The sequence below is a fragment of the Lissotriton vulgaris genome, chromosome 6 (genome assembly GCF_964263255.1).
Source record: "Lissotriton vulgaris chromosome 6, aLisVul1.2, whole genome shotgun sequence".
NCBI lineage: Eukaryota > Metazoa > Chordata > Amphibia > Caudata > Salamandridae > Lissotriton > Lissotriton vulgaris.
In genome coordinates, this window is record NC_141694.1 from 212,189,619 (window position 1) to 212,205,393 (window position 15,775).

The window sequence follows — 15,775 nt, forward strand, 5'->3', positions numbered from 1 at the left end:
CAGTTACTGACTGGTATGGGTAGTACCCACTATTCTCGTTGCGCCCCCACTGCCCCGGTCTCAAGCAGCGTCAGTGACCATTTGGTTTTGCTCCTTACAAGCGGATGACAGTGGATATCGCCGAATATCGCACGCCCAGTCTAGAATGAAAATTGCAGGACGAGGCAGGGCGCGCCCGTGTCTCCTCGTGTGTCCGGCACGGTTGGGGATACGGAGCTCTCAGGTCGGGCAAGGGTCGCAGCTCCTCCCTTATGTCTGCACGGCAGGGCACGGGGTAGTGAGTCAGCAGTAGCTCCACAGACCACACTAAAATGGCGGCCAATGCGTGCGTTAATTCCAGTGGTGTATCTCTCTCCTATTCAATGCAGGTGGCACACCGGGACAGCATGACCCACCAAGCGGCAGACCAACCAAGAAAACGGGTCTCGAGGTAGTCCCAAGCAAATACCTGGTGGAGAAATTCAGGGACCCGGGCAGATCAGGGCGGCCAAGATGGCGGACCCGTCCTGTCCTGCAGCAGCATTCCCGGCCCCCACACGCAGTATAGCCGTCACTGCTCCCCCGACCATGAAGGCAACATGCCCAGTCCTCAGCAGTGTCCGGGATGCTCACAGGGCTCGTGCCGGATCTCCCGTTGTCCCAGCAAGTCCAGCAAGGCCAGGAGGCATCGGCGGAGGCAAGAGGGGTAGGGCAGCAACGTCCCGCCAACAGGTGCGTACCGCAACAGAGCCAAGGGGGGGTCAGCGCATCCAGCGTGGAGGCGCCGTACTCAGAGCCGAGTAGTGCGGGTAATGTCGGGCTCGTAACTCGCGGCGGTCTGCAGGGCCTCGCAGCACCGGACTCACGTAGATTCTCTGGCTGCGTGGCAGCCCAGGCACGTCAGCAGCCTCTTCCTGCGGCAACTTCGGGCGCCGATTCCAGGCTCAACGCTGCAGGTACAGTCCCAGGGTTCACACCGAGTGGGCAGCTCGCCCTCCTGAAGACATCGGTGGCGGTCTAAGATTGCAGCAAGAGGGCAGGATCGGGATTATGGTGAAGTTTATTCCCGGCAGGGCAGGAGCTCTACACAAGAGCGGCCATTCCGAACCAGCGCCACCTAGCGCCCCAACCGTAACAATATTTCACATAAAAAAAGCAATAAAATCTACACAAAATTAAACAAATTATGGGCCCGAATCCGATGTGGTTCCCAACCGGATTGGTTTGGGAATGGTTTCCAACCTACTCGCATTGGGAGAGACCGACTGACCAATTACGATACATTTGGATGCTTCCAGATACCATTTGGTGGGATCCCCATTGACTTCAATGGGAGTCAATGTTCTGACCGAATGCATAGGCTCCCATTTAAGAAAGGGTGGCTTGGACTATTCGGGCACCCTGTGGCTGGCAGCCCCTGGTACCTGCCACACTGTGCAACGCTGGTAAGGGGGGACCCATGGGTACACCCACAGGCCCGATTGGGAGGGCTCCGGGTGCAGGGGGCAAGCTACATGCCCCCAAATTCTGATTCCAATTCGAGTTGAATGGCACAATTCAGAAAGGCTGTCTGAATCCAGAATCGTAATCGGTCGTTCGGAAATGCGGCCAGTAGAGACATACGATTCTGCTCCTGAAAGCTCAGTCATTCCGAATGCTGTCAGGTTCGGATTGGGATATTCCTAACTCCTAACTTGCATCATACTCGGTCGGTCTGAAACCTTTCGAGGTGGTCGGAAAGACATGTTTCGGATCGGATTCGGACGGAGCAAATGCCGTTAGGAGGCCTTCCTAACTGCATTGTTATTGGGCCCTATAAGATTTGAATTGCCAGATTGCTACAAGCACATGTTTATAAAACATTTTTGACAATACATTCTCAAATTGATCAATTTGTTACTTCAATAAGATTTGTAGCCTATACTGTCAAGTTCTGAATGAATTATAAGATTTTGACGTTCTGTAGTACAGTTGAAAGTTCAATTTACGAACCTGTTCATAAGGTTAACAGATTTTAGCCACTTACATATTCTGTATAGTAAAATTTAAAAAAATCTTGGTTTTCTCATTCTGCTTCAAAGTTCTGCTTCGGTGCCAACAGTGCTAAACCCCTCAGACCCTCAGTTGAATTGTAAACTGATTACATTTCTGAACTCTCATGAACAGGCTCTGAAAATTGAAATACAAACTTCTATGTGTATTTTTTCAATCTGTTTGCTCCCACTCACATGTCACTCAACCATGGTCACTTCACTTCCTTTCCCATTATTAGATAGAACGTTTTTTACAGAAATGTTGTTCTACTTATGTTTAGGAGATTTTGTTTCTTCGTTTTCCCTTCCTTTCCAGCACCTGATTCTTTCCTTATGAGTTGTTCATTCACCCCACAAGTGGTCCTATCTGCCAAATATGTGATGTCACTTGCCTTTGTTCCTCTTCACGCTTCTTTTAGAGTTTCCACGCACATGGAGGTGCTTTTCTGCACTTTACACTTCCTTGTTGATGATTCCTTTGAGATATTTATATTTTATTTTGTACAATACCATTTACTTTTGTAATTCCTAGCCCTGAAGAGTCACGGGTTACTGCCCGACTGACGAAACAAGTGTCAGCTGGCTTTTCTTTGAAGAAAACAATTCTCAATAGATTTCACCAAAGATTACTTCCACTTGTGTCGGCCTTGTTTTATTTCTTGTTAAAACATTATTGTGTGTCGAATTAAGACAAGTGTATTGGTCATACCCAACATGTGCACAGGACTTTTGTTGTAAATTTCAGAGTGGGCCTTTGCCACTCTTTTTCAGGGGGTAATTTTGGGTCTCCCCTGACCTAGTAGCACCACATTATTTGTGTTTTCCCCACCTCACCGCTACCAGTTATAGGCGCCAGTCTTACTGTGTACTAAAACCCTACGATGAATCCTTGATTATTGTATTGTATTGTAATTGCATTTATATAGTGCTCACTAACCCTGACGAGGCATTGAAGTGTTTTTTGGGTAACTCCGGAACCCATGAAGGATTAGTGTTGAATTAGTATAGTGAAATATGAACTTAATTTGAGTGGTGGATAGGTCAGTCAGTTATTTGGATTCAGAAAGATAGCAGAGGAATAGAAGAGAGAAAAAGATTTGCATTTATATACCGCTAGTTACCCCTGATGGGGTGTTGAAGCGCCTTTTTTCGGCAAGTAGCACGCTACTCCGGAACCCATAAAGGTTAGTGGTGAATTATTATAGTGAAATATGAAAATAATTTGAGTGGTGGATATTAGTCAGTTATTTGGATTGAGAAGGATAGCGGAGGGATAGAAGAGGGACAAAAAGGTTTACATTCATACAGAGCTTGTTACCCCATATAGGGTGATGTAGCACTATCTTGTCAAGTAGCATGCAACTCTGGAACCCATAAGGATTAGTGGTGAATTAGAATAGTGAAATATGAAAGTAATTTGAGTGGTGGATATTAATCAGTTATTTGGAGTGAGACGGATCGTGGAGGGATAGAAGAGGGAAAAAGGTTTGCACTTATATAGCGCTTGTTACCCCGATGGGGTGTTGAAATGCTTTTATGGCGAGTAGCCCACTACGCTGGATCCATTAAAAGATGAGTGTTGAATTAGTATAGTGAAATATGAAAGTCATTTGAGTGGTGGATATTAGTCAGTTATTTGGATTGAGAAGGAAAGCGGAGATATAGAAGAGGGAAAAAAGGTTTGCATTTATATAGTGCTTGTAAACCCAATGAGGTATTGAAACACTTTTTTTGGCGATTAGCACGCTACTCTAGGACCCATAAAGGATTAGGGGTGAATTAGTATAGTGAAATATGAATTTGAGAAGTGGACATGTTAGTCTGTTATTTTGATTTAAAGCGATAGTGGTGGATAGAAGAGTGAAGGATTTAGACTATTTTTTTGGGAGCTCATAGCAGTAGTGGGAGGCTTGGGATGAGTAAAAAGGGATGTGGAAGGGAAGAGTCAGAGGGTAGAGTTTAGAAAGGCTTGTTTTGGGGAATCAGTATAGTAAAATAAATGTCAGATGGTGCAAGGAGGGGTAGAGTAGGGGAGAATCTAGAAAGGGCTATTTCAGGGATCATAGTAGTGGTAGAGGCTTTGAGATGAATTAAAGAGTGGTCCCATTATTGTACCAAATTCCACTGGCATTAGTCAAACAAGCTGTACATCCTGGCACGTTTTAAATGACAAGGGCGCATATTACCGAGGTGTGCGTTGGAAAACGCACAACGCACAATGCACATTCCGGTATCGCCGGCTATCGCCGGATTTTATCGCCTTTTTAGCGCGCAATTATCAATGCGCATCAGGCAGCCGAATAGAAATCCGGCGATAGTCGGCGATATGGCACATTAGCGCATGAAAACAAACGTTGTTTTCATGCGCTAATGTGGGCGTTGATAATATGGGGGGGTGGATTCAGCTTTATGATCCACACCCCCATGTTAACAATGACTGACGCCTGGTCAGAGCAGGCGTTGGGAGACCTGCGATAAATGAGTTTATTGCAGGTCTTTTCCTCCCATCGCCTTCCTTGGTAATAGGGTGTTCCCACCTCCAACCACATTTTTCATGTGGTTGGACATGGGAACGCCCACTTTGCATCTCATTAGCGATGTTTATCGCCGACATGCAAGGTGGGCTTGGGCTAGGCTTTAAAGTCCTCTTGTTAATAGGGCTCTAGCAGTATCGCCGCCTTTCTCGGCACAATTCGCTGAGAAAGCGGCGATACTAGCCCTTGGTAATATGCCCCAAGATTCCTCTTCTGCACCACACAGCGGGCCTCCACGGTATTGGTGCTTTTCGATACTGTGAAGGCCACGCTGTGTTGTACCCTGAGAAAGTCTTTGTGTAAAAACACAAAACGCTTTGGCTGTGCCCTTGGCTCTTTTTTGGCTGTGTTCATGTTACTTTTTCAATGTACAAGAAAGAAAGGAACAAAAGATGACATTTTTTACATAGCATTACAGATGTTGTGATGTTTGTCAATGTTATATCTTGTATTAGTCGCCTCTTGTTGCCCGTCTTTGTGAAGAACCATATATTGTACTGGTAATAATGATATTGTTTACATGTGCTCCTCCTCTCTGTGGTTGCAAGTAAAGTTAGAGTTGCTTTTTAACGATTGGCTCTATGAGTGTGTACTTTTCAATTTAAGGGAATAACATTGAGTGTGGTTAATCTTATCACAATCATTCAGGGAATTGGAGTGTGTTAATACATATCCTTATTTGGGCAAAATGTTCTGCAATAGCTTTTCTGTGAAAGATCACATATCGCAGGTCATCTTGCTCTTATCACTTTACTTTTTAGGTCATACACACTTCACCCATATATATTGCCTGTGTACAATATGAAAATCCCCTCAACTTGACTCTACGCATCAAAGTCATGAATGTGAAATAGTGGTATTTTCTTGCAAGAAATGAAGGGGAATATTTCCTGAAATCCGTAATTTAAATACCCTTACTCCGGTTGAAGCACTATGCCTAGAAATAAGTAACTTGAGTTTTTATGTTTGAGGGCTGCCGCCCTGTCTTTTGATGAGGCCAAAGGCAGCCACGGCCCGTGGAGGGAGTTTTGGTGGGGAGAAGAGGCGGGGCGGGGGAGGGGCAGGATGGACTCCTCCATCTCGATGACCAGACAAGTCAACGCAGTCTCGTCCTCGTGCTTCAACATCCTACGCATGCTCCGGAAGATCTTCCGATGGATCCCCACCGAAACCAGGAAGACGGTCACACAGGCACTCGTCACCAGCCGACTGGACTACGGAAACACCCTCTTCACTGGAACCACAGCCAAACTACAGAAAAGACTCCATCCCATCCAGAACGCCTCTGCACGACTCATTCTGGACATCCCCCGTCACAGCCACATCTCCGGACACCTGAGAGACCTGCACTGGCTCCCCGTCAACAAGAGAATCACGTTCCGACTCCTCACCCACGCACACAAGGCCCTCCACGACCTGGGCCCCAGATACCTCAACAACTGCCTGCCCTTCGGCACTCCCACCCGCCAGCTTCGTTCGACCAGCCACGCCCTCGCAGCCGTTCCACGCATCTGAAGAGCGACCATGGGACGAAGATCCTTCTCCTACCTGGCAGCCAAGACATGGAACTCCCTCCCCATCCACCTCCGTCAGACCCAAGACCACCTCTCCTTCAGGAAGCAACTCAAGACCTGGCTGTTCGATCAGTAGCAGACCCCCCTCCCCCAAGCACCTTGAGACCCTCCGGGTGAGTAGCGCGCTATATAAATTTCTTGATTGATTGATTGATAGATTGATTGATGGGGGGGTGCTAAAAACTGGAGTATGGATAATTGAAGGTAGCAGGGGAGGCCTTAGCCATGTGCAAGCTGTGCACCTGCACAGGGCCACCAAACCCCAGGGGCCACCACGCCAATATATATCCTTAATATAATAATCATCTGAGGATGGATACATATTTGTGTGGTGGCCCCTGGCAGGGATTTGGCAGCCTCCGGCTCTTTTCCACTTCCGAATACCCAGACCCCCCCTCTTCACTGGCCTTCGTGCTCCGCCCCTCCCGACCCCCTCTTCCGGGGACCCCTACCTACGCTCCCTGCCCAGGGCCGCCATGAGCCTAGAGCCGCCCCTGAGGTAAGTAAACAATGTAATAAATAAAACTAATTTCGTAGCGCGCCCTGCATCACAAAATGCGATGCAGGGTGCGCTACGAAATTCGTTTTATTTATTAAATTGTTTACTTACCTTCAATTATCCATACTCCAGTTTTTATCGTGGAAGGGAGTGGCTCCAGAATATATTGTGTAAATCTCCTGGGTTTCCACACAAACTTTAGAGCAATTTCTGTTTGTGTGTCCAGACATCATACTAATTGTTACCGCCTATTGAAACCACTGTTGGCATAAAAGAAGCTCTGTACTATTTTATTTAATCCTGTAAATGAAATGATGTGTTTTAAAAATGTTACTTCAAAAAAATGTTTTTAGGGTTGTATTATTTAGGTAATATGTTATGTAATTAAGTATATCTCATTGTAAATCTGTATCTGAGAAATGAAAAAAATCAATGCAGAGTTCCCTTTGGCTGCAGGTTCATTTGCAACTTCAGTTTTATGCAATTTCTCAGACACAGCCCTCCCCAACAGTGAACAGGTTGATTCTTCTATTAAGTTGAATTATGCTCATTTGAGTGGAAATCTGAACAGCCTTACACATTCGCCTAGAAAATAGCCACTAGAAAAACACTTGCATTTATCATTAAGTAATACTTTCAGATTAGTGTCTGCAATTTGATATGAAGAAAAGAATATGCGAGGCACTTGAATGCTCTATATTGGCAGAATAGAAAACATACTTAAAGAGAAGATCATATGTGCTCTGTTTCTTCGCAAAATGGAAAGTTTGCTTGAAAGTGCATCCTTTTCAGTTTACAAAGGGGCTCTTATGAATTCTGAGGTAATCCCGTTTCAAGTACAAATGGGAGTTTACATCTAAATCTGGATTACAATTTATACACCCCACATTTTCCCTTTCTTAAATTCTAACACATAAAACATGGTGAACGTTATGTGCGAAAAATGCTATCACAACTTTGGACCATGAAAACATGTATTATCCCCCATAGGAAGTATATGTCTACTCCTTGTGTTGGAACAGAAGCAAACAACTTAATTTTCCCATAAGGATCCCTAAAGGCCTGTTCAGGAGGATGTACTCCATAGTCCATTTAAAGGGACTGGTTGGGCCTGCGTACATGAGAAGACTCCTGTTCTCCAACTAACTGTGCTCATGGGTTCTAATGTACATTACAACATTTGAATGTTAAGAGGTCCACTGGAGATAATGGAGTTTCTCAGAGCCAATAATGGCTGGAAGCAAAAGCTACTTTCTGCTTTTTAACCACCATTTTCTTTGGGCTGATGCTGCTGTGTTTTTTTACTCTGTGTGCTGGGACTGGGAATTGGCTATACACCTAATTGATATATTTAACTTACCTATAAGTCGCTAGTATATTGAACAAATGTACCCAGGGTCTGTAAGTTGAATGTCACTAGTAAACTGCAACACCCATTGTGCCACCCTCATCAGTGGCAGTGCAAGCATGGCTGTAGTCCTACCAATGTAGTCTAGCTCTTCATTTGTCAATCTGCAAGTTCCACCTATCAACATAACCCCTTTTGACCGGCTGAAACTTTTCTTTTCAAAATTAGTTAGTCACCCATAAGTGGCCTTACTGCTCATAGGACAGGGGGCATGATATATAAAAGCAGGGCATGTAAAAGTTTAACCTTAAACTTGGCCTTCAATTGAAAAGGCCCCAAAAGCTATTTTCACTGTAGTCGTGGATGCTGTTTCATAGGAGAGCATTGGGATAGTATATTTAATTTAATCTATGGCTAGGAAACAACTACTAATTTAATTCTTGGACTGGAGAAGTTAGATTTATAATAAATATTTTAGAAAATGTACTTTTAAAAAGTTAAATTTTCCCTGCCTACAGCCTCTGGAGGCGTATTTGTATGTCCCTTTGATGAACAGATAAAATAATAATTCAATGCAAGTCACAGGCGATATGACTTCATTTATTCTAAATATAGTTTTTTTTTGTTTTCCTTTAGGCTTTATACGATAAGCACGTACAGAAAATCTCCGGAAGTGAGTTCAGTCCCTTCGAAAGCAGGATCAGCGACTTGAAAGATTATCTGACTATAAAGGATTATTTAACTCTTTCTTTATGCTTACAAGGATGTGTAAATATGTGTCATTTAAACAATGTTTATTTTTCCTATATAAAATGACCCGTGTATCATCACTGTGACATAAATGTCAATGTTCTGCCTTGCATACATAGTGCAAAATGTTCATGTTGAAAGATCTGTGAAGTAAGCCACATTTTTACTTAGTGAAGTGGTCCACTAATGTCAGAACTGGCAGACTGATTTCAAGAAACCGATGCATCAGTTAGGTCCTCCTTGCCACCCTGTTCTTGAAAGCTTGTATTTCATTTATATTTGCAAATGTTAAACACCTGAAGGTCTAATAATGTTAAATGACAACCAAAGAAGTGTGGATTTAGGAATCTCAAATTTGTGATATTTCCAAATGTGTTTGTTTGAGACAGGACAAGGTCTAGTGTATACGTAATCGAAATCCAAATTCAAATACTTATTGTTGACTTACATGTCCCTGTTATGGGTAACCAAATCTCAGGATAGCAGATCGATCAATGATTGCACCATAGGGGCACTTAATTCTACCAATGAAAGGGTACAAGGTTGTTTAAAATATTTGTTTACATCTGAGCGACAAGAGGTAAATTCCGGGCTCTCAGGTGACTCATAGTGAATGGGGATAGCAGGGCTGAAGCTATTCAGAACTGAGTTTTATCACAAACTAAAGGTACATTTGTATTAATACAAAAATTACTCTGAGATGGATAATTGAAGCAAACAGCACTCTAAGCAAAAGGTATGTGCCCTTCTTACATAAAAATTACCACTAGTAGAATACAGTTCTGCCAACACTAACACTAGCAGGTTTGCAATATGGTCAGTATTAAAGAATTTCAGTGCCGTTAATTTCCGCCGTGGATAGTGAGCCTTAAAGAAGATGCTACTCCCAGTGTGTGATTAGTAGTATGGACCAAGGTGTATGAACAAACAGCTCTGATTCGGCTGCATCTGTGATAACAATTGCCAAACAAGACATCAGTGAGTTTCTATGGTGTGAGTGGTATAAAACATAGTGGTCCCAGAGACTTGTATGACTTCAGTTTTATAAGCTTGCAGTACTGTTGCAAAAGTATCAGTGGCGGCCGCTAGCAGGGAAAGTGGTGAGGCAGCACGCAAGACAAAAAAGTAGAATTTACGTGCAGCCTGCCACCCCGCCGCATCGCTGCCTCTTCAGCTTCTGATGATACACACACAGGCTCGCAAAATCGCCTGTGCCAATCCAGATGCTGCTCTCATGCATAAGAGAAGCGCCAGGATTGGGCGGAGCGGGCTCGTCTGACGCTCCAGCAGGGACTGGGATCCTGTGCCCCTGAGCCCTGCTGATATCTCCAACCAGCAGCCTAGAGATATCCATGTGCGCCTGTTGGTTTGGCCGTCCTAAGATGGCTGGACAAACCAACATGCACACTTGCAGTGCCCTGTGTCCACCACTCCTCCAGCTGCTGTCACTCCGTGGAAGGCCCTGCCCTCAAGACTCAACTGTGGCCCGGTGTAAAATAAAATGATAGTAAAGCAGTTTTAATAATTCTTATAATTTTATTTTACATGTGTCTGCTGGTTCCAATAGTGGGAAGACTTTCCTCTGCCATAACAGAGGAGCTGCCCCTGAATAGGGTCATTAGTTGCATAAAATTGACAAACTACACATTCCAGACAGCTCGAAGAATGGGGTCCAATGTCTGAAAAACAGTGCCTGAGCAAGGGTTGTATTTTCTTATTTCCAGTCATACAGTTATGTTCGCCTAACCTCACCACTGTCACCTAGCCCATCACTTGAGACTTGTTGGATTTTCTAGGAGATAAATTAGCCCAGGGGAAATATAGTTACCACATGGCCATGGTATTCCCCAGTCAATTCAACCCTCCTATTCCTGAGGCTTACAGGCCAAAATGGGGAATTGCATGAACTGCATGCTTCCCCCTTTCTGCACTGTTTTCCAATGCAAATTTGTCCTTGCAGTTGCAAGAGCAAGATGAATTTCCATAGGTAAAAGTATGAATCAATTGCTCCCAATTTGAAATATTAAGTAAGGTGCAACGGGAATGAGCACGTTAGAAGTTGACAGTCTTTATGTAGAATAAATATAGCTTCTTCATAGTCCACTCTATTAAAGCCATAAGAGGGAAAGCTTGTTATGAATATTGAACGCCTACACCTGTCTTTGACAACCCAGGGATTTAATATGTTTGTTTCTAAACTCCTGTCTAGTTGACTGCATTGTGGTGGAATTTGTGAGTCTTCCTGCTGAGTTGCTTAGAAAGATCTTTTTATCTCCTGGTCTTCAATACCAGAAGATCAGGAGCCAATAGTGGGTTTTGGGAAGAATGGTTTAATGGAAGAGAATGAGGATTACATGCAATGGTAATCTTTGATTTGCAGTGATATATTGGTGGCATATCACATTATATTTCTTTTTCGTTCATGGCAATTAGTTTTAAAGTGATTTTACCTTTGATTGGCAGAGAGTAGAAGAGGACAGGACAGTGCAGCAGTCTTTGTGTTGGGTTCATATATGTTCTATTTTTTTAAACAGTGATTCTTGTAATGCAGGTTTGATTATTTTACTAATCAGTTTCTTTGATTGGCCTGCGACATACTATACAACATTTTGAGCCATCTATATTATCCACTTCTGGAATGAAGAATGCACGGCTAGAGGTGTCTTAGTGGGTTGGTGTAGTTGTGATTAGCTAAAATCACTAATTGAATTATATAACATAATTTCCACAAATTCTCCCCTCTCACCTTTTATGTGGACAACCTCCTTCCTGCTTATTCACACTACTGTATCACCAAAATAATCTCACAAAGTTGTGTGTCCCAGCTTTTCAAAATGGTGGAGGGATGTTGTTTCCATTATTGGCCCCTCACAAAGCTCACCTCTTCCGGGACCAAAGCTAAACACACCCCTTCTAGCAACGGCAGCCTTTTTCCTACATGGATTAAAGGTCCTGGTACACTCGGCAGGATACTCTTTTTTGTCCGATTCCTTGAGCCTTGAGAAGGAGTTGCTCTGAAAGGGGACACTTGAAGTGGGCAAGCCTTTGTCTGAGAAATGCTTTGAAAGGTGATTGTCTGCAATTGACATATGACTGTCAAACAGGAGGATGACTGAACACCAGGGTGTCTTTTGTTTGTTCTACCAGTTCATTAGATCAATGGCCTACTTACACTGCTCCCTAGTCTGGTGAAAGGAGTGATCAAACATATTTACTTGTGGTCAGCTACTGGTGGTCCATACAGATAGAGATTAAACTAGGCTCAAACTAATTCTGTATGGGCAGAAATAGTATTTTATGGCATATAGAATAATTGTCAATGTTGACTAATTATTATAATTTCCCCTAATTAGGTAAATGTAGCAGGAATGGCATCCTGTCTGAGTCAATTTAGACAAAAACGATTTTCTAAAACTAAACAGACACACAGATGTGAAAACTGCTGCATCATCTATTGTAATAAAGAATCAAAAATCATGTGACCCAATAAACATACGTATACAGCTTACATATTTAAAGTTGAATACCATAAAGTGAGGCCTTACGTTTACCAGGCACAGTGACAGCTGACTTGATGGGCGTCAACTCAGTTGTTTTGTTATTAAAAACAACTTCAACCAGCATTCCAGTGCTGAGCCCTGGTCTACAGTCTGACATGGTTCCATTTCAGCCCGTGTGCACTGTAGCTCATATGTGGTATTTGACATTTACAAAAACATTAACGCTCTGTGCATTTATACGGTTGACTTATACAAAAGTCAATTATGCTAATTAGCCAAAATAGTTACCCTAGTTTAGGAAAAGGCATGTAGTGATTGGCTGTTTAGCAGTCCCTCACTGCCAGGGATCAGAAACAAAGCTAACTTTGCTAAAAATATGGGGAACTGTGCACAGCGGTCAGAGCTGCCGACTTGGGAAATGGGGGGGTCAAGGCTCGAGGTTTTGCGTTGGTTCAACATCCTATGATTCTCGGCGAATCATTTAATCTCCCAGTGCCTGGATACCTTCACAGGTGATACGCCATGTTATATAAATCTTCAAATTCAAAAAAGGTTTCCCTGTAGGTCCAGTCTGAGATTTTACAGGTTCACTGGATTGGGAGTATGCTGAATAGGATAAGATGTTGAACGTGTTGAATATATCAATGATTTTGCCAGATATGTTAATTTCTAAAGTATGTTTTATGGTGCTAACTATTATATTCCAGGTTCCCTGTAGTGTTATGTTCCATTTCTTCTTAGATTGATGAAACATGCTTTTAGGACTGCATTCAGCAGCTTGGATGTTTGAGGTGAAATACATTTGCTTACCATTGCACCTACGTGTGATATTTGTACAGTTTTTGTCGTGTTCACTATTTAGGTTCTGGGTGCAATAAGAGATACATTTGCTCCATATGCAATTGTATTCATTTACTAGATGTGCTTGTGCAGAGATAATAGCTCGCTTTTATTTACTTTGTAGGATGTTTAGGGTAAGTCATGGGGGGCTGGTGCTTTTATTGTAGGTAGATTTCATTCTTTTTTAAAAGTTTTTAGAGTTTTAGTGTGATGATGCCCCCTAGTTTATTTAATATTTGTCATTGTCCTTAAATTAGGATAGCTGAGATTTATTTATTTCAATGATTGTGTTGATGGATTGATATACCAAGGTGTGTCATATGAGTAGTGCTGTGAGTATTTGTGCTCAGGGTAAGTCCTTTTGAGGTTAGCCTTATTTTTCGGGGACTTGACAACATGTTATACTGTCATGTTGAATGACATTTGTGTTGGCGTTAAAAGCAATCAGCTAGAATCAATTCACTTTTCATAGCTATTAATGATGCTTAAATGTGAATCTTGAGCCTGAGTATCAAGTGTTTATTCTTAATGGCTGTGTCAAAAGGGAAATATTAGCTTGGTTAGACATTAATGTGATGCTAAATGTGTTGTGTGGATATTTGATTGTAGGATGTTTGGGATTTGTGACATTTTTTATTTGTTATGTGAGAACTGTTAGAGAGTAGGGCAGTGGTTCCTAAGCCAGACTATTGCAGCATGTAATTAGGGAACGAGGTAGGTACATTCTCAACACTTTTGAGCTGGTGGATTCAGATTTGGTCTAGTACAGAAGTCTATTGGTGGTGGCGTAAGTTTTTGCAGTTGGTTTGCATCATGTGTGTGTTTGGGATTGTTGTTGAATGAGTATTGTTTTTAAAATGGATGGGGTGATATTTAAAGATATGGTAATTTCAGGGATCAATGCCGAAGTGGCTCGATGCTGTACAAAAAAAATGTATGGCTCTGATAAGAGAGAAGTGTGTTCCCACACTTTGTTGTAAGACTGCTGTTGCCTACTGGCATAGCACGTTACTCTATTGCTATGCGGTAGGCTTTTCTTGCTGGCTCTACCACTTATTGTGTGGTTAACGATTTGTTGATGGGCTACTGTAGCCATAGCTGCTGACCCTGGAAAAATCATGGGGCATATGTACATGGCCCTATCGCCACGGGACTTTTTGTGACATTCCCATGGTGATAAGGGCTTTGCCTTATTTACAAGGCAGCGTTAAGACACTAAGGGCCTCATTAGGATGACGGGCTGATTGCCCCCGCCAGGCTGGCGGTGGCCACCGCGAGCCTGGCGGGGGCAATCCGCCCGCCATCCATGGCTGTATTCCCCCCGCCATATTAGTATGGCGGGGGGAGCACGGTGGAAGAAAACACCGCCCACCACTTTTCCGCCCCGGTCGCCTTTCGGCCAGGGTGGAAAATGTTTAATATGGTGGCGGTGTCTATTAGACACCGCCAGACATATTACGATTTCAAAAGTGCAATGCCTTTCATGGCGGGAAATGCCGCCACGGAAAGGCAGGCGGTCTTCACTCTGGGGGCCCCCTGCGGGCCCCCAGAGTGAAGGTCAGTGCGGGGTTCATTGTCATTTACAAAGCGGCAGACACCGCGCGGTGCCTGTCGCTTTGTAAATTACAATGTGAAAGTGCATTTTCAGCATTGTGGTGGGCGGTGCAGGGAGCACCGCCCGCCACAATGCTGAAAATACAGGATGTGCCCGCCACTGTGGCGGGCACATCCTAATAGCACCCCCAGGACCCCCGCCCTTATGGCGGGCGGTACCGATTTACGATGGGATGACGGGCGGACAAAGTCCGCCCGTCATCCTAATGAGGCCCTTAATGTGGCTTAATGCTGCCTTGTAAATGAGGCCCCCTTTCACGCAATGCTTAGCATGAAAGGGGTGAGCAGTTGGTGTTGCAGTGGGCGTTCCACCTCAACACCCATTGATTTTAATGCAGCCCTCTATTTACAAGGCCATGTAAATAGGAGGCTGCGCCAAAATTAAGACCAGGGAAAACTTGGTCTTAACCTGGTCCTAAGTTGGCGAAACGAGGAAAAATGCTTTATTTCTCCTTTTGGTTTTTCCATAGGTGCTGCCTTGTGCAGCAAACTTGGAAAAATTAAATGCCATGGACTCTTTCTGCAAATAAAAAATGCCTAAAAAAATGACATTTTGTAATTTCCATGTGTGCTGCATTGAGCAGCACACATAGAAGTGACAAAATGTCATTTCACGATTGTTCATGTGCAGGACAGGACGCCTTCCTACACATAAACAAGCCTCCCCTGTGCACAGGCACCCTTGCACTATGGTGCAGGGGTGCCTGCGTTGGCACTACACTGTTAAGTGTAGCGCTAGCGCAGGGTGAAACGCAAGGCTGCACCATATCCTTGAAAATATGGTGCAGCCTTGCGTTTCTGAAATGGATGAGTGAGGCATTAAGCCATGAAGGCAAACGCCTCACGCCACCACTTTCTCGAACATATACCCCCATGTTTCCTGTGAGCTGAGTGTGTTATGTATGCGCTGTTTTCTTCAGATGTCTAGCTCATTGTAGTTTGTGAGTTTGGGGAAAGAAGATTTCGGGAGTTAATTATGTTCATGCAAAAGATCTCTACGTCCTGTTTTTGACTCATTCTACTGAAAATGCCTTTTGTGTGGTGTAGCGAGGACAATTTTATGTGGAGTCTGGGCTGCTCACACAGAGATCTTTTTGATTTTTG

General features: G+C 43.7%; 1 protein-coding gene across 1 annotated transcript in view; it reads left to right on the forward strand.

Annotated features, from left to right (window-relative positions):
- The window catches only part of OPN5 (opsin 5), a 455,021-nt gene extending 446,225 nt beyond the window's left edge, over positions 1-8,796 (forward strand). The window contains exon 7 of the mRNA XM_086925160.1: positions 8,604-8,796. Within this exon, the coding sequence (XP_086781286.1) occupies positions 8,604-8,679 (76 nt within the window). The 3' untranslated portion in view covers positions 8,680-8,796. The remainder of the gene's footprint in view (positions 1-8,603) is intronic.
- Positions 8,797-15,775: the final 6,979 nt, after the last annotated feature.